The 27587-nt window shown below is 59.2% G+C and overlaps 3 protein-coding genes across 5 annotated transcripts; 1 reads left to right on the forward strand and 2 right to left on the reverse strand.

Annotated features, from left to right (window-relative positions):
* Positions 1-2636: 2636 nt before the first annotated feature.
* Positions 2637-12105, reverse strand: SERPINF2 (serpin family F member 2). Of its 2 annotated transcripts, XM_090026627.1 has the most exons (9): positions 12006-12105; positions 10855-11012; positions 9963-10025; positions 7372-7834; positions 6930-7073; positions 6509-6712; positions 5494-5636; positions 4877-5081; positions 2637-3829 (listed from the first exon to the last, which is right to left on the reverse strand). In XM_090026627.1, exons 2-9 carry the CDS (start codon positions 10915-10917, stop codon positions 3504-3506), a joined length of 1611 nt encoding a protein of 536 aa, XP_089882753.1. In that variant the 5' UTR covers positions 10918-11012; positions 12006-12105; the 3' UTR covers positions 2637-3503. The 2 variants fall into 2 exon arrangements, with proteins under 2 accessions (XP_089882753.1, XP_089882754.1); XM_090026628.1 differs by lacking the exon at positions 9963-10025.
* Positions 12106-12960: 855 nt separating this feature from the next.
* WDR81 (WD repeat domain 81) lies at positions 12961-26430 on the reverse strand. Of its 2 annotated transcripts, none has more exons than XM_090026621.1 (10): positions 26316-26430; positions 20828-20935; positions 20446-20636; positions 18499-18689; positions 18083-18248; positions 17830-17995; positions 16796-17494; positions 16199-16344; positions 15858-16037; positions 12961-14828 (listed from the first exon to the last, which is right to left on the reverse strand). In XM_090026621.1, exons 2-10 carry the CDS (start codon positions 20919-20921, stop codon positions 14502-14504), a joined length of 2160 nt encoding a protein of 719 aa, XP_089882747.1. In that variant the 5' UTR covers positions 20922-20935; positions 26316-26430; the 3' UTR covers positions 12961-14501. The 2 variants fall into 2 exon arrangements, with proteins under 2 accessions (XP_089882747.1, XP_089882746.1); XM_090026620.1 differs by lacking the exon at positions 26316-26430 and adding an exon at positions 21278-25037.
* ABHD15 (abhydrolase domain containing 15) lies at positions 25038-27446 on the forward strand. The gene is made up of 3 exons (XM_090026629.1): positions 25038-25676; positions 26350-26702; positions 26865-27446. Exons 1-3 carry the CDS (start codon positions 25260-25262, stop codon positions 27361-27363), a joined length of 1269 nt encoding a protein of 422 aa, XP_089882755.1. The 5' UTR covers positions 25038-25259; the 3' UTR covers positions 27364-27446.
* The last annotated feature ends 141 nt before the right edge of the window (positions 27447-27587 follow it).

The raw sequence follows: 27587 nt of genomic DNA on the forward strand, positions 1-27587 counted from the left end.
AAGTATAGCACTGGCTTTTGTAAACGTGCAGTGTTCTCTACAGCCCCTCAGCTAATGGAAAGAAGAGGTGACTTAGAGAACAGGGGGCTCTGATCTGGAAAAGCAAATCAATGACTCCCCATTTCTTGTGGTTCACTGCTTCTTCCCCGGTCACGCCCAAAGGGGAGACGACCCCCTTGCTGAGCAGCGATGAGATGAGCAGCTGTGGCCTTCTGGGAAACTGTAAGTAGAGATCTGTGGAGATGACCTTGTATTTTTTGCCCGTTATGCCCACATGAGGCTGAGCAGTGTTGGTCATTAAAAAGTAAAATTCCTCTTCCCATGTCATTGTTTCGTTTTCTTCAGTATTTGCATTTGGCACCGAAATACTTCCTGTGGCAGGCCCTGGGGTAATTCTTCCTAAAGCTTAGTCTATACAAGAAAGTGGTACCAGTTCAAGTACATCTTGGTTTTAAACCAGTTCAGTTAAACCTGGATTAAGAGCTGCAAATATCCTTCTATTGGCTTAATCCAGGCTTATTTTGGCAGAGTATAAATTAATCGGGGCTTGTCTACATACAGAGTTGCGGCAGCTTAGCGAAAGGCCGAACTTTAAATAAATGTAGCTAACACCATGCAAACCACCATGTTGTCATCTGAAGGTCTCAGGCCATGCGGCTTAGGCAGTGTTTGGCTTTATATCATGGACATTCAGTATATCACTCCTGAGCTTACTTTGGTGAGCAAGTTCAATGACATTTCCAGTTATGAAGTTAGCAAGAAATATTTCTGTAATCACTGCACCCTCTGGGAAGATTGCTGCACAGAGCAGAGGCCTAGCTGTCTAACATGGAGTCAGGGGCCAACACAGTACTAAGTGGTGCAAGATCATTGACCTGAGATGAGAGGGCTTGAGCCTGGATATCATTATTACTTCCCACTCTCCTCTTGAGACCCTCAAAGCCCTGTGCAGAATCTCATGGTTTATATTGCTGTAGTCAATTGTTTGTTAACTGCATGTGGTACAATCAGAGCAGGGGGTGGTCACTGGAATAGTGTGAAGACAATGGGGGGGAGGATGCACAGGAGGAAAGCAAGAGAGTTTGGCAAAGTGAATGGGAGTAGGAAGGAAGAAAACCAAATTGCACAGGGTGTTGAGGATGAAGAAGCGCTTGCCTTCTACAGACAGTTTGCTGGAGTGCAGAGGTGTGAAAGGGAAAGAAGTGACCTTAACTTGGTCTGGAGTACAGCAAGGTGGGACTCCAGGAGGCTGGAGAGCAGGAGGGTGCTATAGCCAAGGCAGGAACTACCTTAAGCGTGGACAAGTGCCTCTAAGTGAAGGGCATAATTCAGATGAAATGTTCCCTGTGGACTGGTGCTCGACCCTAGTAATAGGTTTGGTTTCGTGTGGGTTTACTTGTTACTTACATAGTCCGGTAATTATACCCTCTTATTGAAGAGTAAAGGCCAGCACATGGGTCACAGGACTAGGAATTATTCTTAGATGTTTTCCCCCCTTAGACTTGGAGTCTGCATAAAACATGCATGGGTCTGTTGGTAATTGCAGGGTTGGGCTAGCTGCCTTTTTATGTACTCCCCTATGTCCACAGAGTTCATAGTCGGTGAATCCATCTGCCTCATCCTGTACACGATCAAAACTGTGGGACATTCAGTGAGGAAGATTTCCCCAGGCACCCTCCTCTTGCAGTATGGCTGAGGCACGACTTGTCAGGAACAGTTACTATGTGAACAGGGAAATGTTGAGAAAGTGGCACTGCGGCTTTGTAGCTACCATTGTGCAAAAAGATAATGGCAGGAATTCTTCCTAAAAGCCGGATGAGATGTGGCACAGGCTCTACCATGAACAACAGTAAGTGGGTTTGAGGAACCCCCTGGAGCAGCAAGGCTGAAGTAATTCAGACTTTGCTGCTTTGGTAGCAATTGCTGTTTCTACAAAACATGAATCTTAGGCTGCAGCATTCATCAAACACGTGAACTTTTTCAGAGTAGGGATCCAATGAGCTGCCCCAACTTCAGACAGAAGTGAAGTTCTAGGTAGATTGTGCTCAGACTGGCTAAAGGCAGCGTGATTCAGTACAAAGAGAGACACCCTTCTCCTGAAAAGCGTTATGGGCATGTAGCATTGTTCTGCATGCCCAGAAGCACCCTATATGGTGGATAAATCACACACAGGCTGTACCACACCCGATTATACACCTTGCCCCATTATATTCAGTAACCCGCCACTAGCCAGTACTAATTCCCACCCTACTGCACCTGGTCAGCTGTGCACTGCAGCTTACGGGTGAAGTGCCTCAGACTTGTGCAGTGTTTGGTCCATGCTGACTGATGTCAGGGTGCTTCTCCCTCCCTTTGGGCCACCTACAGCACTAGACTCTCTACGTGCTGCAGCTGAGAGTCCCACAGGTGAGCAGGAAGCATCTGTACTTACTGGCCATTAACCTTATTCCATGGCCTGTTGCTCTGATGATGTGTGCTGGGTAAGCGAAAGGGTCCAGCCGGTTCTCATGCACTCCTCATAACCTTACCCCCTTCATCAAGCCCAGCCAGCCCTCTTCTTCCTTCTGTTTTCAGTCCTCTGCTCATTTGCTGTCCTCCCCTTCCCCTTTCCTCTACCTGTTGGGTCTCTCAGGGTGACACCTCAGCCAGATAACATCTGCTTCACATGTTTATTAGTCTGCTAACATAAAATTACTAAAAAACACTTTACAAAAGATGCCTCAAAAATCCAGTGTGGCCTAAGTCCCCCAGAGACAGAAGCGTTTTCTCAGACAGGAGGCTGGTGGTGGGAATAGAAGGAAAGTTGCCTGCTTGCCGTCCCACGCCAAGGCCCCATCCAACAGGGCCAGGGCAGGGTTGCTCAAAGAAACCTCAGCCTGGGACGTGGCTGTGACTCGCTCCCAGGGAGAATACTGCTTGCTGCTAACTCATCTGACGTAGCTGCTGTTTGGCTCGCTTGTGACTGATGAGCAAGTGCATATGTTACTGACTGCCCTGAGAGAAGAGGAAGTGGGGGGCTCGGGGAGAGGCAGCCTTGCTCTCTCTGTTGTCCTGGTTGTCAGAATGAGTCTAGACCTTGCAGGTACCAGGGCTGCTGCTTGAGAGCAGTGCTGAAGGGCAGGCCTGCGCAGCGGGGGCACGCGGGCAGAAGTAAAGCAAGGAGAGGCAAGTCCCCTGGGTCAGCCCTGTAAGGGTGGCCAAGAGAGGCCTCCTAGCAGGGATGCTAAGTAAGTGGTCCGCTGAAGCAAAGGCTCAGTCCCTTCAGCACTGAGGCCTCTGGAAAGTGAATCTAAGCAGACCGAGCTTCTCAGGCTGGCATGGAGGGCTCAGTGGAGGGGCCTGTCAGGGCTGGCACAGGGGACTGCTAGAGGGGTCTATAAAGAAACCAGGAAAGGGCTGCCTCCAAGGACCAGTGCAGAGAAGGCCCTTAGAGGAAGCCCCAACAGGAGAGGCCTCCCTTGGCTAGTACAGAGGGTCAAAGAGGCGGCAGTCCCAGGAGTCCCTTATTTGGGGGGGGAGTCTTTGAGGCCAGATTTCACATCAGACACGTCTTCTGGCTCTTTCCTTTGCTGGGCAGCACTGGGGTTGGGGTTCTGGATTTTGCCCACAAAGAGAGGGATGCCCGTTATCTCCTCAAAGATGATGAAGAGAAAGGGTCGGTCAAGGCTAAAAGTGGACAGTGACCGTGACAGCATAACGCTGGTGGCAGCTGATGCCTCCACCCCTTCCTCTGCCAGCTCCAAGGTAGACTGGTGCTGGATGCTTGACACCAGGAGAGGCTCATCGGTGATTTTCTGTAGATCGGGGGCTGAAAATAGTTCCTTGAGGCCTGAAATTAAACCAAACTGGAGTCAAACGGAAACCCATCTGCTGTCCAGCTCCGTGTCACGGCATGCCATTAGCTCAGACATTCCCTTTATCCCTGGAGTGGAAGAGGAAGCAGCAGCCTGACCAAACAGTTACTGTGGAGTTACACAACACCAGGGTCTGGACAGTGAATCATAGCAGACTCCAGAGAAGAGAAGAGGCAGGCAGGGAAAGCAAACATAAATCTCTAGCCAGATTCACCAGTCCCTCCCTGTTGGGAGAGGCAAACAAACAGTTTTCATGCAGACTATATAGCCATCTGGAGGATTTAATGCTCTTGCCTGCACCTTAGTACCTGACCATTTGTCAAATGAAATCAGTAGCAATTCTAAAAGTTCCAGATGGACTTCATGCAGTTGCTGACACTCTTCTTTTCGGGGGGAAGAAGCTCTGCTTGGAGTATTTTTTTTGTTTGTTGGTAGGTGTTGCTCGTTTTCAAATCGGTCATTTGGGTAGAATGAGGACACACACTGCAAATCTCATTCTTGCTATACTGAAAGTGTTTTTCTAAACAGGAAGGTTTCCCAGTATTTCATAAAGATATTCAGCTTCTGTTTTTAATCTCATCTGGAAGTTGATTCCACACCCAGATCCCTTCAACAAAGAGCACACTCTGCCCTGGTTTCACACACTGTCTTGGCCTTTGTGACCTACATCGCCTTGGCAGTTCATACATCCCAACCACTGAGTTAATAAAGGTACAAAGTAGGCAAGGGAAAGTGTTGGTCTTTGATGAGGTTGAAAGTGTGATGGGAAATAAGAGCGGGGAGATCAGGAGACTAACAGATGTCATGACTTGCACAGTTGGTGCAAAAAAGGAGAGCTACTTTTTTGCACCAACTGTGGCTGCACCTTGTTGGGGAATAAGGAAAAGACAGTTGCTAACAGGTAGAGGAATGCAGAAATGAATGTCATTGAGGCTGCCTGGAGCAAGTTTGGTGGTGGGGATTGACATAGGGATGGTGGTTTTGAGTTTTGGTGCACAGATGATAAGTGGGAGTGACCTTACCTAGCCGGCTGAGGACTTGGTTGAGCTCCAGCTTGTAATCTACATGCATTTTGGGCATCTTCACCAGGGTGGGCTTCTCTTTGGGGAAGCGGCCACGAAGCTTGTCATGGCTGATGTTCTCCAGCACGTCCGAGACATTCCACCCAAACTGGTTTGGGACAATGGCTACAAAACTCATGTTGCCCTTAAAGGGAAACCTGGCCACCTGGAAACAAGCCAAGCCAAAGAATGGGTAGAACAGGAAACAAGCAAGCAAAGGCCCTGAGCACCTCCATCATATCCTCAATAGGTTCTTATGTTCTTACACTTGCAGTGGCCCTGCTCCACAGGGATCCTCCTGCTCCCAGTTCCCTTGAGGGGATTCAGTCTCCCTGGTCCTCCCAGACCTGCAGATGCACAAGCCTCATTAGGTCCCATCTAGTATGTGCCCATGGGGTATTTTCCCAGTAGCTTTGAGAGGATAGATTTTACATCCTTTCTGAGGACAGGCTCAAAGAAGGTGTCCTACACCTGTGAGCAGGTGCTGTCTTCTCAGAGCAAGTGGATGCAGCAGAAGAATGGCAGTGATAGTGGGGCACTGGTACAGCAGCCTTGCCGCACCCCCGACAGATGCTCACCTGCATTTCCAGGGAGTCCAATGTAAACCAACTCAGGGAGTATTTCTGGGCTTTCATCATCTCCACAGAGACCATGAACTTGTCATTAAGGTGGAACATATCTGGACCTGTCAGGCTGGCATCAAACTTGTTCCTCCAAAATCCTGTCCAGAAACATGTAGAAATCAGTAAAGCCAGGCTAGAATGGAAAACCAAGAGAGAGGCCTGCCTGTGCTCCTTTCACCCTGCCATCAGCGCTCAGGTCTGTGGACATTGCTGTGCAGGGACAAAATAAACCCTGCCATGCAGAGAGAACCATGACCGCAGGGTGTCCTTATCTTCAGGAGAGACTGCATGGAGTAGAGGGGTGAGACCGGGCCTGATCAGCCCTGCCCCACCTCAGCTTGGGGAGAAAGCTGCACACTGTGGGATGAAGCAGTGAATGTCTGTGGACTGCTATGAAAATAAAGAGCCTGGGGTCCAAGCTGCATGCTCGTATGAGGGACTCCCCTTGCATGATGGGCAAGCTCAAGTTAGCTATTGAGGAAAAGGCAGAAACCTGAAGTAGCAGCTAGCAACACGGGGACGGAGGAGAGAGGCCAGCGGCAGTGACCCAAGCACTGTGTCTGCAGGAGTGGCAGTGGGTTTCTGTGCGAGTTGAAGAATGCTCCTAGCAGCAAAGTACATCCAGCCTGCAGGGATTTGGGGGAGGATCTGGGTGGACCTGGCCAGGGCTCAGCAGAAGTCACCTGAAGGAATCCTGGTTGGCACCTGCTGGAATATGCACACCCCGCCTCTGGTGTGCGTATTCATCTAATTCTGAGCATGGGTAGGAAGACAGGAGTCTTCACTGTAGTGCTCTGACTGAGAAGGGGAGCTGCAACCGTGGAGGGGGAGGAAGAGACATCTAGCCAAGTGAGAAAGAGATGAAAGAAGAGCCGCTCAGACCCACAGAACTGCTGCATCTGGAGACAGCCAGTGGAGCCATAGCGCTTCTCTAGGATGGAGAGGCCTTGGGGAGCATGCTAGCACACACCTCGGAAGTAGACAGCGTTGAGCAAGAGCATCACCATGCTATCGGGGAGCTGAGACAGGAAGGAGGAGATATGCCCCTTTGTCACCTCCTTTACCCATTTGTTTATGGCTATGAGATCATCCTCCTTGTTTCCAGACAGGGTCACAGGCTTCGCTCCATAGAATCTCTCCGAGTTCTCCAGAAATTTCTCTTTAACCTCAAGTCCTGTGGGAGAAGAACTGGACATGAGGTCACCAGGCCCTGATGAAACTCAGCAAAATCAGCCAGACCAGGTGCAGCCCAGCTCCCTCAGCAGACAGGAAGGGCATCCCCAAGGACTGCTTCAGGAAGCAGACACGTCTCCCTTTGCCGTTGGCATGCCTGTGTGTATGTGCAAGTGTCACAGACCTCCCAGCGTGAAGGTGCTTTTCCCTGCTCTCACCTTTCTGCAGATACAGCTGGGAAGCCACGCTGAGCATGGACTCTGTGAGCACTCTGCGGATGCTGCTCAGCGTGTGGTGGAGGCAGGGCACTGACTTCAGGTGCATTGCCTCCAGCAGATGCTTCTCTGTCTGGTTTTCTGCTCCTGAAAGGCAAGGTCAGGTTCCAGTTCACAGTGCTGTCTGGAAGGGATGGATGCCCCTTCATGACTGGATGGCTTGTGTCCTCCCAAGAAGCATTGGTGGCACTCAGCATGGGATAGCGAGACCAGCTTCAAGTGAGGGCAGCCCAGGTGTTCTGGTTAAAGCAAGCCACAGGATCAAGCTCTGGGGCAGAGGATGCTGTGCTGAACATCTGCATTTTTGGATGCCGACTACCAGTGCTTCTTTGAGAAGGAGCACCGTGGAGCATGAGAGCTCAACTGTTTAAAATGAAGGCATTACCTAGTGCCAGGTGGGAAAGCGCCAGAGTGATGCTGAGGGGAGAGAGGACCACATTGGGTTGGCTGTTCTCCAGCTCGACCTCTTGCAGGAGATCAGCGGTGAATTTCATCAAGCCATCTGCTAGCTTCCTTATTCTTTGCTGAGATATGTTGCAGTTTCTCTCTTCATCCTCTTCCTCCTCGTCAGAGGAATCCATTTCTTGTCCTTCCAGCACTTGTTCATGACTTCCCCCTGTCCCAGGCACAGGTTCGCCCTCTGGGCTTGTGAAGTTGTCTCTACACACTGTGGTGGTGGTGGTAGTAGTGGGTGTGAGTGGTGATGTGGGTCCATGAATGTCCTCCCAGGTGTCACTGGTAGAGTCTGACACTGCAGCGTTTGGCAGGGTTGACACAGCTGCAGGCAAAGTAACGCTGGTGGGAGTGGGCTGCAGGTCCTGCCCTGAGGTTCCAGTCACTTCATGCCCCTGGGAAGGAACAGGAGAATTGCACTGAGAGAAAGCAGAAGAATGGAGCTGGGTCCTTTGATGCTTTCATGGACCTAGCAAGCAGCTCGACCTGGCTGGGAGGCAAATGGTCCCAGTGTGTGGTGGTGAGGAAGCCATGGCATGTGGTTAGCAGGCTCAGGCTCCTGACTCTGTTGTTAAATGTAAGAGAGGGCAGGAGCTGGAGCAGCCACCTGAGAGGTCACCAACACCCTCAGCTGTGATACGGGCTACAGGGAAGAGCAGAGGGACCATCTGGTGAAACCATTGCTGCCTCTGAGGTGACATGGAATTAGGAACCTGCACGCGGCCCCTGCACCTACTGACTACGACATGTAGACATTGCCTTGGGTGGCACCTGCTCTGGTCTGCCTAATGCTCACAGCCTGGCCCTGGCCAGTCCTTGCCTCTGCCCTGCTGTCAGGTCATGGGTCACGCGGAGGGGCCCTTCTCTGGGCAGTGTGCGTGGTGCAGGGTTTACCACTATGCCCTGCAGGGATAAAGCAGCTATTTCAGATGCCTTGGCACAGGCTTGGAAAAACAGGACATAGCTTATTCCCAAGAAAGTCCAGGAGAAGCAGAGACATCCAGCACATTCACTAGCTCCTCCCTGCCCACACTCAGGGCGTCAAACACCAAGTGAACACGTGGCTGCATCTCAGCTTCCTTCAGTTAAATGCCTCAGGCAAACATGCTTCTCCTGGGCAGGACGAGTCTTCTGGGCCCAGTCCTCTTTCTTCACATAAGCTTCCCCTGTGCCTCCGCTGCTTTGCAGTCCTAGTCTCCTCAGACACAAACTCACCTTTTTTCCATGCTTCTTAGGATGGCAGCCATCCCTGCTGGTGTCACAGGCTCACCCCCTCTCTGCAGAAATATCCCCCCCAGCATCTATCCCCTATCACCTTGTCTATTCTGCTTCAACCCCTTTTTCTCCTATCCCCTCCCATCCTGGTTGTGGCGTGTGCAGAATACTGCTCCCCCCCTGCTCACACAGATGTATGTAGTCACATCATCGCTTCCCCAGCCCCTCTCAGCTAGTTCTGTATTCAGCTCAGCACCCAGTTCAAATCTTAAACTGGTGTGGATTTGTTCCAACCGATGTCACAGTTCCCGTTAGAGGACCTCCTTCCCTCTCCTTTCCATGCCGTGTCAGCAGCCTGGTCTGCAGCCGTGGCAGTCTGCAGCTGCTTCTCTGAATGTCTGTGTTCTTTTGGCCTTCTGCTTCTGCAGCCCTGCTCACTTTTTGGAGAGAGTCTGCCCTCACTAGCTGTGCACGACAAACCTTCCCTTCAGAACAGCAGGAGGTGAAAGAGGAAGTCCTGGGACCTTCTTGCAGAGATCAGTCTCTCAGCCAAGACTGCTTCTTGAATCCTCATGTACTCTCAGCATCGCTCCTCTGCCCTGAGCGTCATGGACAAAGGGGAACCTGAGTTCTGGGCAACTACTGTGCCCATGAAAGCCAGTCGCCAGTAGTGGTGCTTGCAACTACTCACCTAAATGACTGGGGCCCCATCTGTCAAGCACTGAATGCGTATGCTTAGCCTTTCCTGTGGGAGTTGTCCCTCTGCACACCCTAGGATTGCTCCCTGCAGAACAGCAGCATTCTCCCCGAATGCCTTGCAGGAGCTCAGCCTGGCACCCAGCAACTGCAGGATCAGGAGCAAGGTCGGAGCAATGGGGTGGCCTTAGATACAGGCCTTTCCTGCCCTTGCCTGCAGCGGGTAATTCTCCCCACCCTCTCCTGCTGGGCTGCGACTGGGGGCTTAGTTCACCAGTCAGTCCCTTCACACACCAGCTTCCATCACAGATGCCACCTCCTGCCCACTTGCTTTAGGCTGGTTTTTTCAAACAGCATGAGAAGCGAGATGTCCAGGTCCCATTAGTCAGTGGGATCTGGGCACCTGGCTCCCAGAGACACCTTGGAGCATCTCAGCCTGAGCAGCTCTGGGACACAGTGGGCAGAGAGGACTTGGCACGCTGTAGCTGGGCCTGCTCTTTGCCGCAGGTGTGTGCAGGTGTCACTGGCAGGGCCCACCCTACACTAAGATGAGCTGGGGGAGATTTGGAAATACCCTGCAATAACCTCATTTGGGAGCCAGTCCTGTCTTACCTGAGAGCTGTCCTGGTGAAGTGAAGGGGTAAAATCCATCTCTAGGGCATATGCCAAAGGGCACTGCAAGAGAAAACCCAGAGGCAAAGCTGAAGGGAAAGGGAAGGGGCCTGGATTTGGGCGAAAGACACACCCTCTGGCCCACCTCCTGCCACATCCCCTAGGATCATAGGGAAGTTGGTCTGGAAGAGACCTCACAAGGTCATCTAGTTCAGCCCCTTCTCCCAGGCTAGGTCAGAGGCTGCTCTTTCCTCTTTTCTTCCCCCCGCATGGCACCCATAGCTTTCTGGAGCATGGATAGATCTTTCCAGCAAACAGCAGCAGCAGAAGGGTCTGTGGGTGGGTGATGAAAATGTTCAGAGGCCTGCAGAGAGCCCCATGGCAGGAGAATGCAAGACTGAGCCCGTTTAGGTTGGAGGGGGACAAAACAGGTCCAAGTGTGACTCAGGCACTCCTGTATACCTGCCATCTCAATACACAACTGGGTGGCAGATTTAAAATGGGTAGAAGGAACTTTGTTTACACAGTGCCCCACTAACCCCTGCAGGTCGTGGCCACGAGACGTCACCAGAGCCTAGGCCCCAGGGAACCGGGGTGTAAATCTCTGGGTACCAGGAATGCCTGCGGCCTCACAGAACGGAGGAGAGGGAAGGAGGACTAGACAGCCTCCTGCTCAGCGCATGAGCCAGCCCCCGTCCAAATGGGCCAGACAGAAGTGTGGCTCCATCATTGTCCTTTCTGGGGTTTCTTCTTCAGAGCCTTTCACTGCTGGCTGCACATGGAGAGTGGACCCTGCCCTGAGTCCACTGGAGTCTGTGCGCCCCGTTCCTTGCACTGCCCCAGCACAGGCAGAGGAGATGCCCGGCAGGACAGGAGAAGGGCAGCAACTTACCCATGGGCGGTGGTGCAGAGCAGACAGGCAGAGCAGCAGCAGACCCCGGAGCAGCACCGCCATCCTTCCAGGATGCCAGAGGCAGCAGAGGTACGCGAAGGCACTCCCAGGCCCCCCTACCGCTTGTCAACTGTGAGCAGAGCCTGCCCGGTTCCCTTCTGCAAACAGCAGGAAGCAATTAGCCCAGGGGTGGGGATCAAACTCAGGAGCCAGGGGGAGAAGCAGGGGCTACAGACAAGCTGCTAGGAAGGCCACCCTGGGCGGCAGCAGCAGGCAAGGGGAGCAGGCGTGAGGCAGCACTGGAGCCCGGGGGGCACTGCTGGACAGTCTGCCCCGGCCCGTTGCCAGCCCCTCTCACCCCAGCCCGGCCGGACGGGAATCTACAGCCTCCAAATGCTCCCAAATGAAATCTGCCCCCAAGGGCAAAGGGAGAGATGAGGAGCCCCCTTCAACCCCTTGTACACTGCACTGGGGTAGGGAACAGGACTCTCCGATGGTGCGAGATGGGAACCCAGGCAGCCCTGCCCCTGTCCCAGCCTGGGCCATCTCCTCTCTGTAGCCTCCTTTGGCACGGCAGCACTGACCTGCCTCCCCGGGGCCGCAGAGAGCCCTGGGGCTTTGCTGACAGGCAGTGCAGGGACCTCCCCTTCCCCGCACTCGCTGCATGTTGTCTCCTTACTGGAAAGCACAGCTTCTCCCCTCCCACGCTCTGTTCCTGTCCCCTGGGGGCCTGCCAGTGCTGCTGGCATGGCCCACCCTTGCCTCTACCCGAGCTTGGCCCCATCCTGGCCCTGGGGCAGTTTTCCTCCCCTGTGCTTGCAACGGCTCCCCATACCGGGTACTGAGCCCACATCGCCCCCACAACACAGCCAACTTCCTGCAGTTTGGCTTCTGCTTGCTGGGCCCTCCATGGCCCAGGCAGAAATGCTGGGCTGCAGCTGTGCAGGGTGACTGACAGGTGGAGGGAGAAGAGCTAGATGCCACTTCAGCCCCCAACATCTAACAGGTTCCCCTGCCCATGCAACCCTGTGTGTCCCTCCAGCCCCTGGCCAAACTTGCCCTCCCTGAGCCAGTCACACACACAGGGGTCCTCTTCACTGGAGAAGCCCCCCAGCTTGCTGGTGAATCCCCCCAGCCCAGGTACTCCGTACCTCGGGTTCCTCGACGTCCACCTCACTGCCAGCACTCGCTCTAGCCCAGCCAGGAGCTCTGCAGGGGCGAATGCAGCCCCTGGTCCAGCCCACATCTGCCCCGCCTGGTGAGAGGCATGGCCATCAGTACCACCCCCTTATTTGAGGATTTTTTCTCCTTTCAGCAAATATTGACCTACTGCATCCGGCTAAACATTTGTTCTAGGATTGGGAGCGTATGCGTGTTTTTTGCAGTGGGGGGGTCCAGGCTGCTGCACCCTAAACACAGGGGACCCCACATTTTCCAGCTTGTGCTACCCCAGAAAGTTCCTGGAGCAGAAGGGACCAGTGGAGTCTCTTGCTTCTAAGTGAGAGCTGCCCTCTCCAAGGGGTCTGTGCCCAGGCTGGCAGCTCAGCCCCTGGTGCCTGGCCTCCAAGCAGAGGCACAGGCCAACATTGTGTGGCATCACAGTCTCTCCCCCCTGTTAGGACTCTGCAGGGAAGTCCAGCTTTCTCCAATGGGTGTCCAGCTTGCTCCTATTCCTGCTGCAGGACAGATAGGACTCTGGCCCGTCTCATGGCAAGGACCCAGGTGGCCGTTGCAGCGCATCCAAGCAGGAAGTAGAGAGGCTTCAGCCTGTGGTTGCAGTGCTCAGCCTAAGTGGCTCAGAGGAGGCTGGGTTTTCTGTACAGGAAGCACTTAACCCTCAATTCAGCACAGTGTGAGGCAGCTGCCTGCCAGGGAAAGGAAAGCAGGGCTAGCCCATGCACACCCGGGTGTAGGTGCAAACCCCAGCCCAGGGCCGGGAGCCCCACCTCTGCGCTAGGCAGACTCTTTCTGCAGGAGGCCTGAAAGTATGGGCTCTAAAGGCACCCAGAGCAACCAGCCTGGCGTGCTGCACAGCTCACACCCCACCCTGCTGTGCTCAGCCTGCAGCAGGCCTCTTGCCCCAGCCCACAGAAAAGCTCCTCTGTCTCTCTTTCAAAGGGTTTATTAGAATAAATATTTACATCTATTGCAAATGGTTAATAGACAACAAGGGACTGAGAGCTCCCTCCAAAGTGGAAGGACAGCAAGGGACCCAGCACTACCTCCCCTTCCGTGCAAGCACAGGACAGCCAGGGTTTGGGGTTTCCCCAACAGCAGGCAGCTCAGGGGCTTGCAAGCAGCACCCACATGCCCCCACAGCAGCTGGAGGTACCCAGCTGCTGCTAGTTACCCCCTACCAGGCACACAGGCCTTTCAGCCCCACATTCAGGCCCTCAGCAGGGGCTTGATCAGCTCAAAGGGCTGCAGCTGAACCAAGCTGCGGGGCTGGGTAGGCAGCTACCCTTGGCAGTGGCCCTAGGGGGTTTTCTACCCCTTCCTTGGGCATTTACCTTCATAGGCACTGCTGCCTGGAGGGCCTGCTCCAGCCCCTGTCCCAGAGAAGTGGGGGCAGGAGACAGAGCTCTGGGGAGGGTAGCAGAGGCACAGGGCAGGCTGGGTCCACACTATCCTGGTCCTAACCCTGTCAGGACAGGGAGGGAGCCCTGACAAGCAGGGGTACTGGGACTCCCAGGACAGTGATTAAACTCCACCTCCCTCAGCAGAAGGTGCCTGCACCACTTTGTTCCACAGCAAACCCCCATCAGGCCCCAGGGCCCCCAGAGCCCAACAGTGCATGAAAGGAGCCAGCAGCAGCAAGGTGTCCACACCTGCTACCCCAGGAGGCAATGCCTAGAGCCCGGGCCTGAATCCCTACACACAGGTCTGCCTTCCGGCTTCCCTTGACAGAGGGGACTGCCCCACTTCCCAGGGCAGCCCCCACTGCAGGTGCATTTCCAGACAGAGCAGGGCAGTGTCAGGGGTTTGAGACTCGGGTGAAGAGCTGGCTCCAATACCCTCCTCCTCCTAGTCAGGGAGAAGCCTCAGTGGGTGTCACGAAGGGTCCCAGGGGAGGGGGGAAAGGGGGGAAGTGAACAGAACTGCAGCAGAGCATAAAGCTGTTCCTCTGAGCCTTCCAGGCACTGGGCTTGCATTTTGCTGCCCTGCACACCCCAGAGGGAAGTGGTGGTGGTTCCCAGGCCCAGCTCACACCAGCCCTGGGCAGGTGTCCAGAGACCCTGAGCTGGAGTGTGCAGGGGCAGTGCACTTCTCTCACCAAGGGCTGCCTCTCACCCCCCCTCCTGGGGGGAGGAGAGAGGATGCCCCGGTCCACTTGGTCTAGAGAGCAGCTCAGTCCCCAGGGAGTCAGGCACATGCGGTGTGGGAGGCTCCAGGCCTCGACAGGGGCAGTGACCTACAGTGCCCAGCAGTAGCGGAGGTTTCTCCATTATGGCTTTTCTGGAGGCAGGCAGGGGTTGGGAGTAATCTGCCGAGCACTCATGAACAAGAGCCTTTCCCTGCATCTCATAAGCACGGCTTCTCGCCCAGCCCCCAGGAGCAGACGCTGCCCCTTGACTTCTACTGCTGGAGTTGTCAGGACTGGGCGCAGGCTCCTGACAGGGCGCCGGGCAGGCAGCCCGCGGCGGTTGCTATGCCAGGAGACGTATCACGCCGTTATCAGAGCCCAGGAGCAGGTGGCATTTGGTGGGCAGCACGGCCAGGCTGGTGAGGGTGCCGCGGAAGTTCTCGGAGCTCAGCTTGGTGGTGCTGACTGGCAGGGCCAAGGGCTCCAACATGGAGTAAACGCCAATCTTGTTGGCCACGGTGCCGGTCACCACCTCGCTGCCATAGAGGTCGAACGCGTGCACGGGGTCGGAGGCCGACTTGTACTGGTGCAGAGGCTTCTGCTCCAGCTCCTTCCAGACGATCAGGGAGTGGTCAGAGGAGGAGCTGATGAGCATGTTGCCCTCCGCAGCCTGTGGGAGAGGATGAGAAGGGGCAGTGAGCAAGGCTTCTGCACAAAATTGCAGCCCTAGCCCGAGAGAACTGGCACCAGTCAGCAGAAGCCGACCCTGCCAACAAGCCCAGCAGCGGCTCCCTCAGGCAGCCTGCCAGCTGCATCTGCCATGGGCCCTTTGTACCGTCCCCTTTTCTCCCAGCACAGGCACTCAGGACGGTACCAGCCTCACCAGCACCGAGCCACCTGTCCTCAGATGTTCCCAAGCCGAGCACAGCAGGGCCACGGGTCACTCCAGCAGCTGGCACCCCCCCAACGGTGCGGCCTGCTCATTTGGGGCCTGGGGCACCAGGGCTTTGCCTCCCCTCTCCCCCGCCCCAGGAGACCTGAAGACATCCTGGGTTATCCCTTCCTCAGAGCACCCCAGCCCCTGACTGAGCTGCCCCTTGGGAGACACCACATGCCTGAATTACCCCTCCCACCCAGGGTGCAGGGGTGGGGGGGCCTCATCCTGGCTGTGGGACGCCCAGCGCCCAGGACAGCAGAGAGCTGCGGCTTTGTACTCCAGCGAGAGATTAAAACAGCCCACGCAGCCAAACTTTGCTTAACCCACGCTAGGTCAAGGACACCACCCCCAGCCTGCTGCCCCAGGGTGGGTAAATATGGACAAGAGTTACTCATTAGAACGAGGCCCTGGGATGGGGAGGAGGGGCAGCCCCCTGCCTTCCCTAGGTCACACATGGCTTCCAGGCAGCACATGGCCCAGCTGGAGCAGGGGCAAGAGCCCCTGGCAACCCCAGCCCTATGGGTCCAGCTGGGGAAGGAGGCAGGAGCAGCCCCCCGAGAACCATCCACCAGGGATAGGAGCCGCAAGGGTGGAGAGAGGAGGAGACTGCCTGGTGTACCTACCCCCTCCTCCCTGCTCCAGCACCAGAGAGGCCACAAGCTCCAGCCTGAGCCACTATGGTGCGCCCATACTGCTGCCGTACACATCCCACAAACCCTGGGACATGGGCAGCCCGGCCCCTGCCCAGCCCCAGCCTCTCACCTTTATCTGCAGGATATCTCCCTCGTGGGCAGGCCACCCCCGCAGGATGAGCCCCGTCCTGGTGTCCAGCAACACGACAAACCCGGATGAAAAGCCAGCCACAACGCTGCGGCCGCTGGGGCTGACGGCCAGGCAGCGGATGAGCCCAGCGCTCGCCCCGCTGGCCAGGCGGAACTCGTGCTGCGGAGACAGAGCCACGAGCACAGATCATCACCAGTCGCTGGGACATGGTGGGGACAGGGCGCCTGGGCTCAGCAGCCCCATCTCAGGCAAACCCCAGCACGTACGACCCGAGGCAGCAACAACAGCAGCCCCCGTGTACGTGAGAGAGCGCCCGCTACCTGTATCCCTGGCTTCCTGTGGTCGAAGAAGCGCAGCACAGAGTCTGCGCTGGCCACGGAGATGCTGCTGTGCGGGGGTGGCATAGTAGTCATGGCTGTGATGGGGACCTTGCTGTCCAGTGCATCGAAGGTCCGGACGAGCTTGCCTTTGGGAAGGATAAGAGGCCATGAGTGTGGTGGGAGGTGCTGGACCCTGCCCTGCAGCTGGGCAGACTTCACAACCTGCCCAGGCTGGTAGCCCCCGGCACCTGAGCGCAAGTCCAGGCCTTCCCCAAGGCTCACCCTGGGGCCAGCAAGGAGGGGAGAGAGGAAAGGAAGCCCCCCACCCATTCCCAGCACAGGCTGCAAGGGAACAGGCTTGGACCCATGATGTGGGACCCTCGCAGTCTAGCTTCCTGCCTTCAGTAGTGGCTGTGTAGCCTGCTACTTCCCCAGGATGCCTGGTAAGAGGCATCAACCACCTCCTTCTCCAGAGATGGAGTAAGACTTCCCGAGGAAGGCCCCAGGCTCGCTCCCCTCCACGCAGCTGACCAGCATGCCCCAGCTTGCTGCCCTGGCTCAGCCTTCTCCTCCCTCCCACCCCACCCCACGCCTTACCCGTGAACTGGTCCCAGATGTGGACGGTGCCGTCACAGCTCACCACCTGCTGTGCGGCCTCCAGCTGGCCCACAAAGAAGACCGACTTTTTGTGCTGCGTATATGTGAGCCGCGGCTCAACCTCACTAGTGCCGTCTCCACAGTTGTAGAGGGGCCACAAGCGGACTGTCTTGTCCTTGCTGCCACTCAGGAAGAAGTCCTCAGTGCCCAGCGGGGCCACACACTTGATGGCCCCCAGATGGCCCGAGAAGCTCTGCAGCTTGATCTGGTGGAAGTGGAAGCGGGAGTCGTGCTGACTCACGCCGATCTCATACTGCCAGTAGGCCAGCCAGTTCCCACACAGCATGTGGGCACTGCGTGGCAGGTCCTGCTTCAGGGCGTTCTCCTCGCTAGCCGAGCTGGGAGCGAAGCCGCCCACCCGGGTGCAAAAGCCCAGCGAGCCAGCGCCATCGTGCTGTGGCTCCACGGGGACCTGGATGCGGTTCCCCACCAGCACGCTCCCAAAGGTGCCTGAGCGACTGTCTTCTGGGTGGCCAGAGAAGGGGTCAAGGCCTCGAGTATCTGTGTCTGCACAGACTGTGTTCACTGCCGGCTCCTGGCTGGCCAGGTGTAGGCTCTTTGGGTTCATGCTCTCCAGGTAGAGGCCAGCCAGCCGCTCGATCAGCACATGGTTGGGAACAATCGTCTGGATGACATCCCCTGGAAAACACAGGTCAGGACCCCAAGCTAAGGAATCTCTTCTCCAGCCTCACGCCCTCTCCCACAGGAGCAGACCTGGGGCCAGCACAGGGCCCACGCAGGATCCAGGGTTCTGGCCAGACAACCAGCCATGGCCAGGGGCCCAGCACAAGAGGCACGGACAGCGTCCCTTCCCCTGCACATACGGGGAGACCTACGGCACCCAAGGGGTTGCTCCCATCAGCCAGCCTTGCCTGCAGCTGGGGTGCACAGGCCCCAGAGCAGGCAGGCATGCAGCGTGCCAGGCAAGGAGCCCCGGCATGAAGTCCTTGCTACACAGAGCAGCGGCACCATACCAAGCAGGCAGGAGAAGGGGATGTATGTGGTGTAGGCCATCTCGGGGTTGAAGACTGTCTGCAGCTCTGCCAGCACAGCCGGGTCCAGAGGCAGCAGCCCCCTATCAGAAGGAGATGTCTCCAGGCTGGGGTTCTTCCCGCGGCTCAGTGACTCCAGCATCAGGCCCTGAACGAGAGGAAGCCAGAGGATATTCAGGGAGTTCGGGCGCTCCCACTCACTGCCCTCCATGCAAAGGCCAAGGAAGTCACTTACCTGATCTGGAAGCTCCTGAAGCAGCGAGAAGGCCCCAAAGAAGGTTCCTACCGTGTCACTGAGGTGCTGCTGCACCATCTCCTGCCCAATCCGTAAGCAGATCAGGGCAATGAGGCTGATGGTCTTGATGCACAGGACAACGCGGGCCTGAGCCCCGCTGGGGAACCTGTGGAGGACACCAGTCATCACCCTGCCCCGGGTCACCGCCTCTTGCCCACTCCGTGCTTCCGACGCTGCAGGAGGCAGCGTCAAAGGGCAGTTGAGGAGGAGCCCTGTACACAGCAGACGCAGACCCCGGGGAGCATGTGGATTGGGGTGGGACAGCCCCACACCCCTGTTCGGAGATCAACCAGCGAGTGCCCATGTCTTCGTTGGAGCCAGGCCTGGCCCTGGGAGCAGAGGCTTCCTGCACTTACCCAATGGCAGGGGAGGTAAGGAAGCCCAGCACGGGCAGCAGCACCTCCTGGCTGATCTTAGGGAGGATGTCCATCAGGGTGGTGTCCGAAAGGCACACAATGATCTTCTGGGTCAGGGTCATGGCTGCCAGGAGCCCAGCCTCCTTCCGGCTGTTCAGTCGGCTAGCACCCGACCCGCTGCTGGGGGCAACCTGCAACAGCAGACAGGAACTGAGGGCCCCAGGGTGATCTCTGTTTCCCCTTCATTGCACAGGGGGTGCCACTGGGAGCTGCCCCTGCACCCATAAAACCTGTGCCTGGGACAGCCAGGTTTATGCCTCCTGCTTCTCCCCTTGCAGAGACCAACAAAGGACCTGGAGACCTTGGCAGCTGGAATATCCCAGGAACTGACTCCAGACAGCCATGTACACAAGTCATATCAGGATCCAGCTCCAGCTCGTGGCCCATTCCAAGGAACCTCTGCAGCTGCTGAGGAGCTGGAAGGACAGCCCGTGGCCAGAACTGCAGAGGTGAGGCTGGGAATGCAAGTAACCGTGTGCCTAGAGAGCTCAGAGCAAGAGGACAGTAACTGCAGCCTGGGCATCCTCCACACTGGCTGCAGCAATGCTGAAAAGCATCATCTGTGCTCGCTGTAGAGGCAGGACATGCCCTCTGTAGAGCAACCCTGTTCATTTACACTCCCAGCCAAGACAAACTTCTGCCAAAACCCTGGAGTTTGTACTGAAAGCTGAACACTTCTCAGCTACTGCTTCTACTCAGGCAAGATATTTCTGTGCACCCTTCTCCTCTTCCAGGTCCATTCAAGGTACTGCACGCATCTTTGTTATCCCTCAAAAAAACTTAAACCAACACAAAAAAACCCAACCCTCTTGAGGCCAAGCACCTGCACGGGTGGCCAGAGTGTTTATTCCATCTGCAGCTTCAAAGTTTCATCACTTTGACACCAAGTTGCCAAAAACTGCTCTGCAACAATGGGGCCAACTGTTCTGTCCCCCGCACCCCGATGCACTATTTGGAGTTATAAAAAAGCCTCCCCCTAAGCTAAAGCTGAACATTCATCAGCTTTCATAGCTAGAAGCTGCAGTCACCAATCCTCAGCTGGGTGCAGAAGCCGAAAATCCCTCCAGTGCAGAATAGTCACAAGGCAGGGACAGGATATGCTCTAAGATGCCCCTGTGCAAGCCACCAGCCACTTCAGTGGTTGAAAGCTGTCCAAAGACATGGCTGAAATCACACTTTGATACACCTTTCCCCCACAAACGGCATCAGTGTCACTGCAGTTCATCAGGAACGACCGTCTTTGCTACCTCAAGCTTTCTGAACGACATGAAAACAAGGCTAGCAAAATCATTACCAGCACTCTTCACGTAGCCAGAAATGGCACGCAGGAAACAGACATCACTAACCAGTAGGGGGAAAACACGGGAAAGGATTCTCGTCCTCTTCCCCCTGCCAAACATATCAGACTGCAATTCTGGTTCGGCCGTGCGCGCCACCTGCACAGATGGCAAACAGCAGAGCCTGGAAGTCTTGCCACTGGTTGGTATGCAGATGAAAGGCAGACTCCTCCAGCCCCTCCTTGGCCTGTACACAGCACAGAGCTCCGAAGCATCAGCCCTGGGATAACTAAAGGCTTCTCAGCAGAGTGGTCCCGAGGACCAAAAGAAAGCAAACGCCAGCTCCCGGGAGTGGGAGCGTTTGCTCTGGTCTCAGGAAAGCGCTCTCTCTGCCATCTCCCAGCCACAAAGCAGCACAGTGGGCCCTGCTCAGCCACCCTGGCCAAGGGTCAAAAGCAGCCGAGGCGCACGCCCCTAAGAGCAGAGGGTTTCGCACAGGAGGCACAAGACAAGCGAGTGTGCAGCAGACTGGCCTCCCACACGCTTGCAGCACTAGTGCTCTTCCTCTCCCCCACCCTGGAAGGCAGGAGGTGAAGCAAGCCCCACTGACCAGGTAGCTGATGTAGGGCAGGTACTGGTAGGTGAGAACGGGCTCTCCATACAGGTGCGCCACACACATGAGGCAGGCCAGGACCGGCTTGGACACCTGGTCCCCCAGCACTGGCCGCTTCTGGTAGATGTTCCCTCCGTTCAGGGGACCGTTTTCATCAGTGTTCGGTGCAAACTGCTGTCTGGCTGGACCTGCCAGGGGAAAGAGAAAGGGCCAGCGAGTCAAGCCACTGCTTTGCCCCCGATGCTCCAGCCCGTGGCCTGCTTTGCCCAGTCGTGCACGCCAGGCAGGCACCCACACCCTCCCGGTGCAGGGCAGCATCCGCAGCAGGCAACCCGGAGACAAGGCCCTCCAGCCGCTGCCCAGGAGGGGTGGGCCGTACCGATATAGCAGGACGTGAGCAGGCGGAGCAGGTTCCTGGCAATGTACCGCGATGTCACCGTAGGGCCCAGCCTGGCCGAGAGCCACCGCACCATCTTACAGGCCGTGTCTGCAAGCAAACGCACAATTGCAAGTGCACAGCGTGGGACAGAGAGATTAGCTATCACTCAAACGCAAGGCAGCCAGGGCCCCAGGGCGCAGTCTGATGGAGAACCCCTCCAGAGCTCCCCGCCCACTAACTCCAGAGCTACAGCCCAGCTCCTTCCACCCACCGCCCAGCCCAGCCCAGCCCAGCCCAGCCCAGCAGTACCACACGGGCACTGCCCACCACCACTTTCTGAAAGACTAGTCTGTCCAGGGCCAGACACGCCCCAGTCACCTTCCCCAGGCTCCAGGTGCCCCTGGGACGGCACCCGTTTCCCCTCTCACCCCCTCACCAGGGGGCCCTTACCCAGGAGGATTGTCTGCTCTTTGTCTTCCAAATGATCCTGCAGCTCCTGCTCTGGCTCCGGCTCCGGCTCCTGCTCCTCCCCTGGCTCACTGTGGTCATCAGCCAGGGCAGCGTCCACAGAGCTGCCAGTGTCTTCAGGCAGGCTCAGCTCAGCAACCACCGTGGCATCATCGTGCTCTTCTTCTTCCTCCTCCTCCTCCTCCTGCTGCTGCTGCTCCTCCTCCTCCTCCTCCTCCTCCTCGTCTTCGCTCTGCTTCAGGTCTTGGCTGCTGCCCATGGACTTCAGGCTGCTCTTATCCTTCTGGGAATCCCCATCAGCAGGCCGGTCCTCTCCCAGCGAGACCTCACTGGCGCTGCTCTTGTCACTCAGCCGCCCGAGGCTGAGCAGCTCCTGCTCCTGGGGCTGCAGCGACTCGCCCACATAGAGGCCACTCTGGAAGTCCTCACCCTCGGGCAGGTAGGCCTGGTCATGGAAGCTGACACCCGACGTGTAATCCAGGAGGTCGAGCGTCACAGAGCCATGATCTACGTCCATTTTGATCTCCTCCCCAAAAGCACAAGACACTGGGCTGCCCCCTCCACTGTCTTCATCCTCTGCGGCTCCCAGCAGGGCCTTGCTTTCCTCCTGGGAGCTCTCAATGCCCACGAGAACCTGCAGGATGTGGGGCAGCAGGTTGGAGAGGAAGGACTGCAGCCCCAAGCGCACGATTAGCTGGGCCACGAAGCAGTCCGTGTACAGGTAGAAGCGGCCGTGCAGGTAGCAGGGGTTCTCGTACGCACCGATCAAGGGCTTGAGCAGATACTTATTTGTATTCTTTGGGCCCAAAGCTTTGGCAATGGGCTCGAAGAGATACCACGCAGTGTAGACTGCCGCGTTCTCCTCGGACATCAGGGACAGGATGAAGGGCAGCAGGATCTCCAGGCCCTCGGGAGTGATTTCACAGAGAATCTCTTCCAGCTGCTGCCACAGCCGGAAGACAAGCTCACGGCCCTGACCTTCATCCTCCACCTTCCTGGACTGGTAGGTGAAAATGAACCTGTGCAAAGCAGGGAAGTAGGGTGGGAAGGGAACGATTGAGCTAAAGGGGCTAAGGAGCTGCAAGGGGCAGGGCGGCGGGAGGCCTTGGGACACAGGCTCGTATTCAAACAGCTGGACCCTGCTCCTGGCCCCCGGGCTTTTCAGCAGCCTCCCCACAGGCACGCTCAGCTGCAGCAAGACACCCAGCACGTGCTGGAGCGGCGCCGGGACTTCCTTTGGATAGTACCGGCAGAGGTTGCGGACCATCAGGAACCGCTCCAGCAGCGACGCATCTGGCTTCAAGGCGCGAATCCTTGGGGCGAACACCAGCTCAGCAACCAGGACCCCCAGTGCCTGCATGTCTCTCTGGAACAGGTCTGAGAGGCCCAAGGGCGGCTCCACCTCCAGCTGCTCCATGAGCTCTATCTCGCTGTTCAGGCCTCTGACCAGGAAGTTGTCCAGCTTCTCCAGCTCCTCCAGGGCCTGCAGCGGATTGAACCCTTCTGGAAGCGCAATCTTCATCTCACCCCTGTCAGTCTGGTCCATGCCGCCGGGCTTGCTCCTTTGAGTCGGCCGGGTGCTGGGAGCTTTGCCCTCTGCAGCCGTGGCGGGGAGGCCGGGGGGGTGAGCTGAAGGGGTGCCGGGGCAGGACTGGTCAGCTGCTCTGCCTGCGGCAGGAATGGACTCCAGAGCCTCGGTGCCCTGCTCCAAGTCGTCCTCGGTGCTGACAGCCTTGTCTCCAGACCAGCTGGTCTCACTGGGGACGGCCTCCATGACCAGCCCATCAGGCCCCTCGGCTGCCTGGGCCTGGGAATCCTCCGGGGCCAGCGCCTCTCCGATGTTCTGGACGAGAGGCCGAGCAATGACCGGTGCAACGGCAGGCGTATAGACAGGTCCCGCCATGCGCCGGGGGTGCGGCTGGTCGAAGAGCTGCACCACCCCGTAGGTGGTCAGGTGCGTGTGGTTGTCCACCAGGTGCAGGCAGACGTTCTTCTCCTTGACGGCATCCTTCCCCTGCAGCTTGTAGCCGAACGTGAGGTCGATCCAGTGGTGGAGGTCCTGGGAGACCTCCCGACTCTCCAGCAGCGCGCGGTGCACGTCCACAAACTCCTCGCAGGAGCCGCACCAGGCCGGCACGTCCAGGTCAGGCATGTCGGGATGGATGGACTTGAAGATGGTGGGGTCTGTGAAGAACTCGGGGATGCACTCGTCAGGGGTCCAGCTCTGCATGCGCTCCATGCTGGCCGGGTACTCGTTGGGCTCCCACTGGGACCGCACGTGGCAGCACAGCACGGCCTTGGGCGTCCTGCGGGCAGTGTACACGTAGTAGGTGATGTCTGAGAGCACGTCAGAGATGTGGTGGGGCACGTGGAGCTGCTCCCCGCTCAGCCCGCCCGCCACAAATGCCTGTTTGGTCATCTCGTAGGTGAAGTCCAGCTGCTTGTCGCCCTTGTTGAGGCGGAACTTGGACTTCCTGAGGTCCCGGAACTTGCCGTTGCGGCTGGTGAAGTCCACCACCCAGGGCAGGACGGGATGGTAGTTGGGGTCCCCCAGCCGGCGCCCAGCCAGGCGGTTCAGCTGCATAAGGTAGTGGAAATTGCTAATGCGCCCGTGCACCCAGTCCAGCACCAGGTCCCTGAGCTCCTGCTGGCAGGCCACGCACCTGGCCGCCTGCCCCGCTTGTGGCACGGGCCTGCCCTTCCCAGCCCCCTGCTCCTCACCAGCTCTCGAGGAGCCCTCCGTCTCCAGCGGCCTCTCGTACCCACCGAGGCGGACCCTCAGGCGGCTGCACAGCTTCTCGTCCACGGCCACGTCGCGCAGGGAGAAGGGGCCGCAGGCCAGCCCCGCCTGGTGACAGGCCTTCATGGCCTGCAGCACGTGGAAGAGGAGGAAGAGGACCTTGGCGTGGCTGTTGGCGAGCTTGGCGGGGCTGAAGGTGACGATGTCGTGCAAGCAGAACTGCACGTAGGGGTGGATGACGTACAGCGTGTCAGCGGACTCGAGGAGGGCCTCGGCGCGCAGGAGGCTGGGGCAGGCGGCGGGCTCCCGGGCAGCGGCAGCGGCCTCCCTGGCCGGAGACGCGCCCCGGCCCAGCTGCAGCAGCGGGCAGCCGTAGAGCCTCTGCAGCGCGGCGCGGAGCGCGTCCAGGGCCGGCACGGCGGGCGGCGCGGGCGCGGGGCAGTAGGGCGGCACGTGCCGGCGGTGCGCCCGGCGCCACAGGTCGCGGCAGTTCTGGGCGGCGACGCGCCGCAGGAACCCGTGCAGCGTCTCGGGCCGCTCGTCCGGGCCGCCCTGCGGCAGGGCCAGGGGGTAGGCCAGCCGCTCCTTCCTCAGCCCGTGGATCTCCACCCGGGTCCAGCCGGGCGGCAGCTTCCGCACGGAGTGCTGCAGCAGCGTGCGCACCTCCAGCTCGCCCAGCCCCTCGGGCCGCGGGCACGGCCCCGGCAGCGCGCGGCGCTCCCGCAGGCTGCCCACCCAGCGCGCCGGCACCAGGGCGACGACGTGCGGGCCCTGCCCGGCGGCGCCCAGCTGCCGGCGGTCGAGGCCCAGGTCCCTCTCCACCCTGCGCAGGAAGTCCTCCGTGCCGGCCGCATCGCGCCCCATGCCGCCCGGGCGGCGGCGGAAGCGGCCCCGAGCCCGAGCCCTTGGCGGCGGCGGCGGCGGGCCCGGCCACGGCGGATCAGCTGACGCCGGTCACATGAGCGCGCGCCGGCACCGCCGCTCCACGTGCCGCCGCCCCCGGGCGGGGCGGGGCCCCCCGGGCCGAGCCCGGCCCCCGGGAGACGCTGCCCGCTGCACGGGGCAGGGCCGCGGGGCGCCCGGGCAGCCCTCGGCACAGCCCGGCCCTGCTCCCCGCGGGCCCCCGGCCCGCGCCGCGGGAGGGAGCGCCAGCCCGCGGCTGTGGGGGCTCAGCGCCGCGCAGCCCCTGGGGGAGCCGGCCCGGCAGCAGGCTCTGTGCCGGCCATGCTGGCCTGGGCCGGCGTGCTGGGCCTCCTGCTGCTCCTGCTGTGGGGGGCTTGGGCGCAGCTCGGGCAGGGGGCCGGCCCCCGCGGCTCTGGCCTGCAGCTGGTCTGCAAGCCCTCGGCACTCGCCACCCACCTGGAGACCCGCTGCCGGAGCCTGAGAGGCTCCTGGGGAGCCCACTGGGCATGGAGGGCCCTGCCTTCCCTGCAGAGCCTGGCCAGCCTGGCGGGGCCCGTGGACGGCCAGGTGCATTTCGTGCGGAACCACCTGCAGCTGCACGACGAGGGCTTGGTGGCCCTGGACTGGGTGGTGGGACCGTGCCCCCAGCCCAGGAGACAGGTGTCCAGCGCCCGCGGCACCCCGGTCCTGCTGCTGGTCCCCAACTCCTTTGGGAAGATCACACGCAATGTCAGCAAGGTAAGAGCATGCGTGGGGCAGCAGCGACGCGGGGCAGCGCCCTGTGCGCCAGGCCGGCTGTGGCACCAGCTCGTGCGGGGACCAAAGGTCGGGTGCTCTCCCTTGCACCTGCACCACGGGGACAGGGACGTTGGCTTCTGGCTGCAGCCCCGGGCAAGGGGCATGGAGGGCTGGCCAGGCTCTTCTGGCACCTTGTGGAGAGAGACATGCCCGGCAGGGCAGGGCTAGAGCAGGGGGAGGCAGATGAGCAGGCACTCACTGACGTGACAGCTGCCAGTGCTGCCTGTGGGGGCACGGGTCTGAGCACCTTGGGAACCAGACCCAAGGAGTGTTTGGGGGGCCCCTGGGCTGCGGTGCCCAGCAGCGAGCCCACGGTGGCTCAGGTAGCCAAAGAGGGGCCGTGAAGCTCTTTCCTGGGGCTGGGGAGGGGCCCCAAAGGCAAGGACTAGCCGAACCTGCGCGGCCACGAGGCTACAGCTGTCGGGTGGAGGTCGGTCTGCGCCCCGTGTCCTTTGAACGCCCCCCGGACTGACAGCAGGAGGCTGAGACCTGCCTGCAGGGGCAGGGGCAGGGGCAGGGCTGCGGCCCCGCGGGATCCTGAGGGCTTCTCCCCTGCGGTACGGTAGGTAGCGACTCTACCTCCCAGCACTGCCCCGTGCTCTGTTGCTTCCAGCTCTGCCACCTGGCACTGCTTCGAGGCTACCGCCCCGTCGTCTTCAACCGCCGCGGCCACAACGGCTGCCCGCTGAGCACCGCCCGGCTGCAGGCCTACGGGGATGCCGCTGACCTCCGGGAAGCCATCCAGTACATCCGCTACCGCTGCCCTGAGGCCCAGCTCTTTGCGGTGGGGGAGAGCACGGGCGCAGGCCTCCTGTTCTCCTACCTGGGGGAGTGCGGTTCTTCCAGCAGCGTGACGGCAGCTGCCTGCATCTCCCCCATCCTCAGCCCTCGGGAGTGGATGGAGGCCCGGTGTCCCTGGCCCTGGCAGCAACTCCTGCTCTGCTACCAGAAGGTTTGGCTTAGCCGGTGAGTGCCGGCAGCTCGCGGTGTCCGGGGTGGGCAGGAGCAGCCCGGGCTCCGCGGGTAGGGGCTCCTTCCTGCGCTGGAGCAGGGGCTCAGCCCCGGGCACCGGTGCGTCCGGCTCTGTGACTTGATGGCGGAGCTGATGGCCCCGTCTGTCCCCGCCAGGTTTGCCACGGTGCTGGCCGAGGCCGTGCGGCCGGGGAGCGTCTCCCGGAGCCGATCGCTGCGGGAGCTGGAAGAGGCCGTGTTCTGCCAGGCCCAGTCCTGGGACTCGTACTGGGAGAGGAATGAGCCTCTGCGGGACGTGGATGAGGTGGCCACCCCGGTGCTGTGCATCTGCAGCCAGGATGACCCGGTGTGCGGGGGCCCCGGGGGCGCGCCGCCCCGCGAGCTGTTCGAGACCAACCCCTACCTCTTCCTCGCGCTCGCCCCGGGCGGAGGCCACTGCGGCTTCTTCCGGGACGGCCTGTGCAGCTCCTTCTGGAGCCACGAGCTGCTGCTGGACTTCTTCCAGGCCACCGTGGACTTCCTCCTCCCGGAGAAGCCGAGCAGCCAGGCCAGGAGGAGAGGGGCGCGAGCCGCCCCCGGCCCCTGCGGGCCGGACTCCTGTCGCCCCCGGGGCCGCGGCAGCCCGCGCGGCCGGCAGCGCTCCTACACCCGCTGAGAGCCCTGCCCGCACCCGCGCGCGGGGTGGCCCGGCCGCGGCCCCCGCCTTGTAAGCACCAAACAGCGAGTCAGTGCCCTGAGCCCCGTGGTCCGAGCGGTGTTGCGGCAGGGGCTAGGCTGGGCTGGGGGGCGCGGAGGAGCGCGCATGGCTGCGGGGCCCGGGGCTCCCCGTGCGGGGGTCTCGGGCGGGGCGGGGAGGCGGAAGCGGCGCGGGGCTTTCCC

Source organism: Crocodylus siamensis, chromosome 13, assembly GCF_052110815.1.
Source record: "Crocodylus siamensis isolate JL-2025a chromosome 13, ASM5211081v1, whole genome shotgun sequence".
Taxonomy (NCBI): domain Eukaryota; kingdom Metazoa; phylum Chordata; order Crocodylia; family Crocodylidae; genus Crocodylus; species Crocodylus siamensis.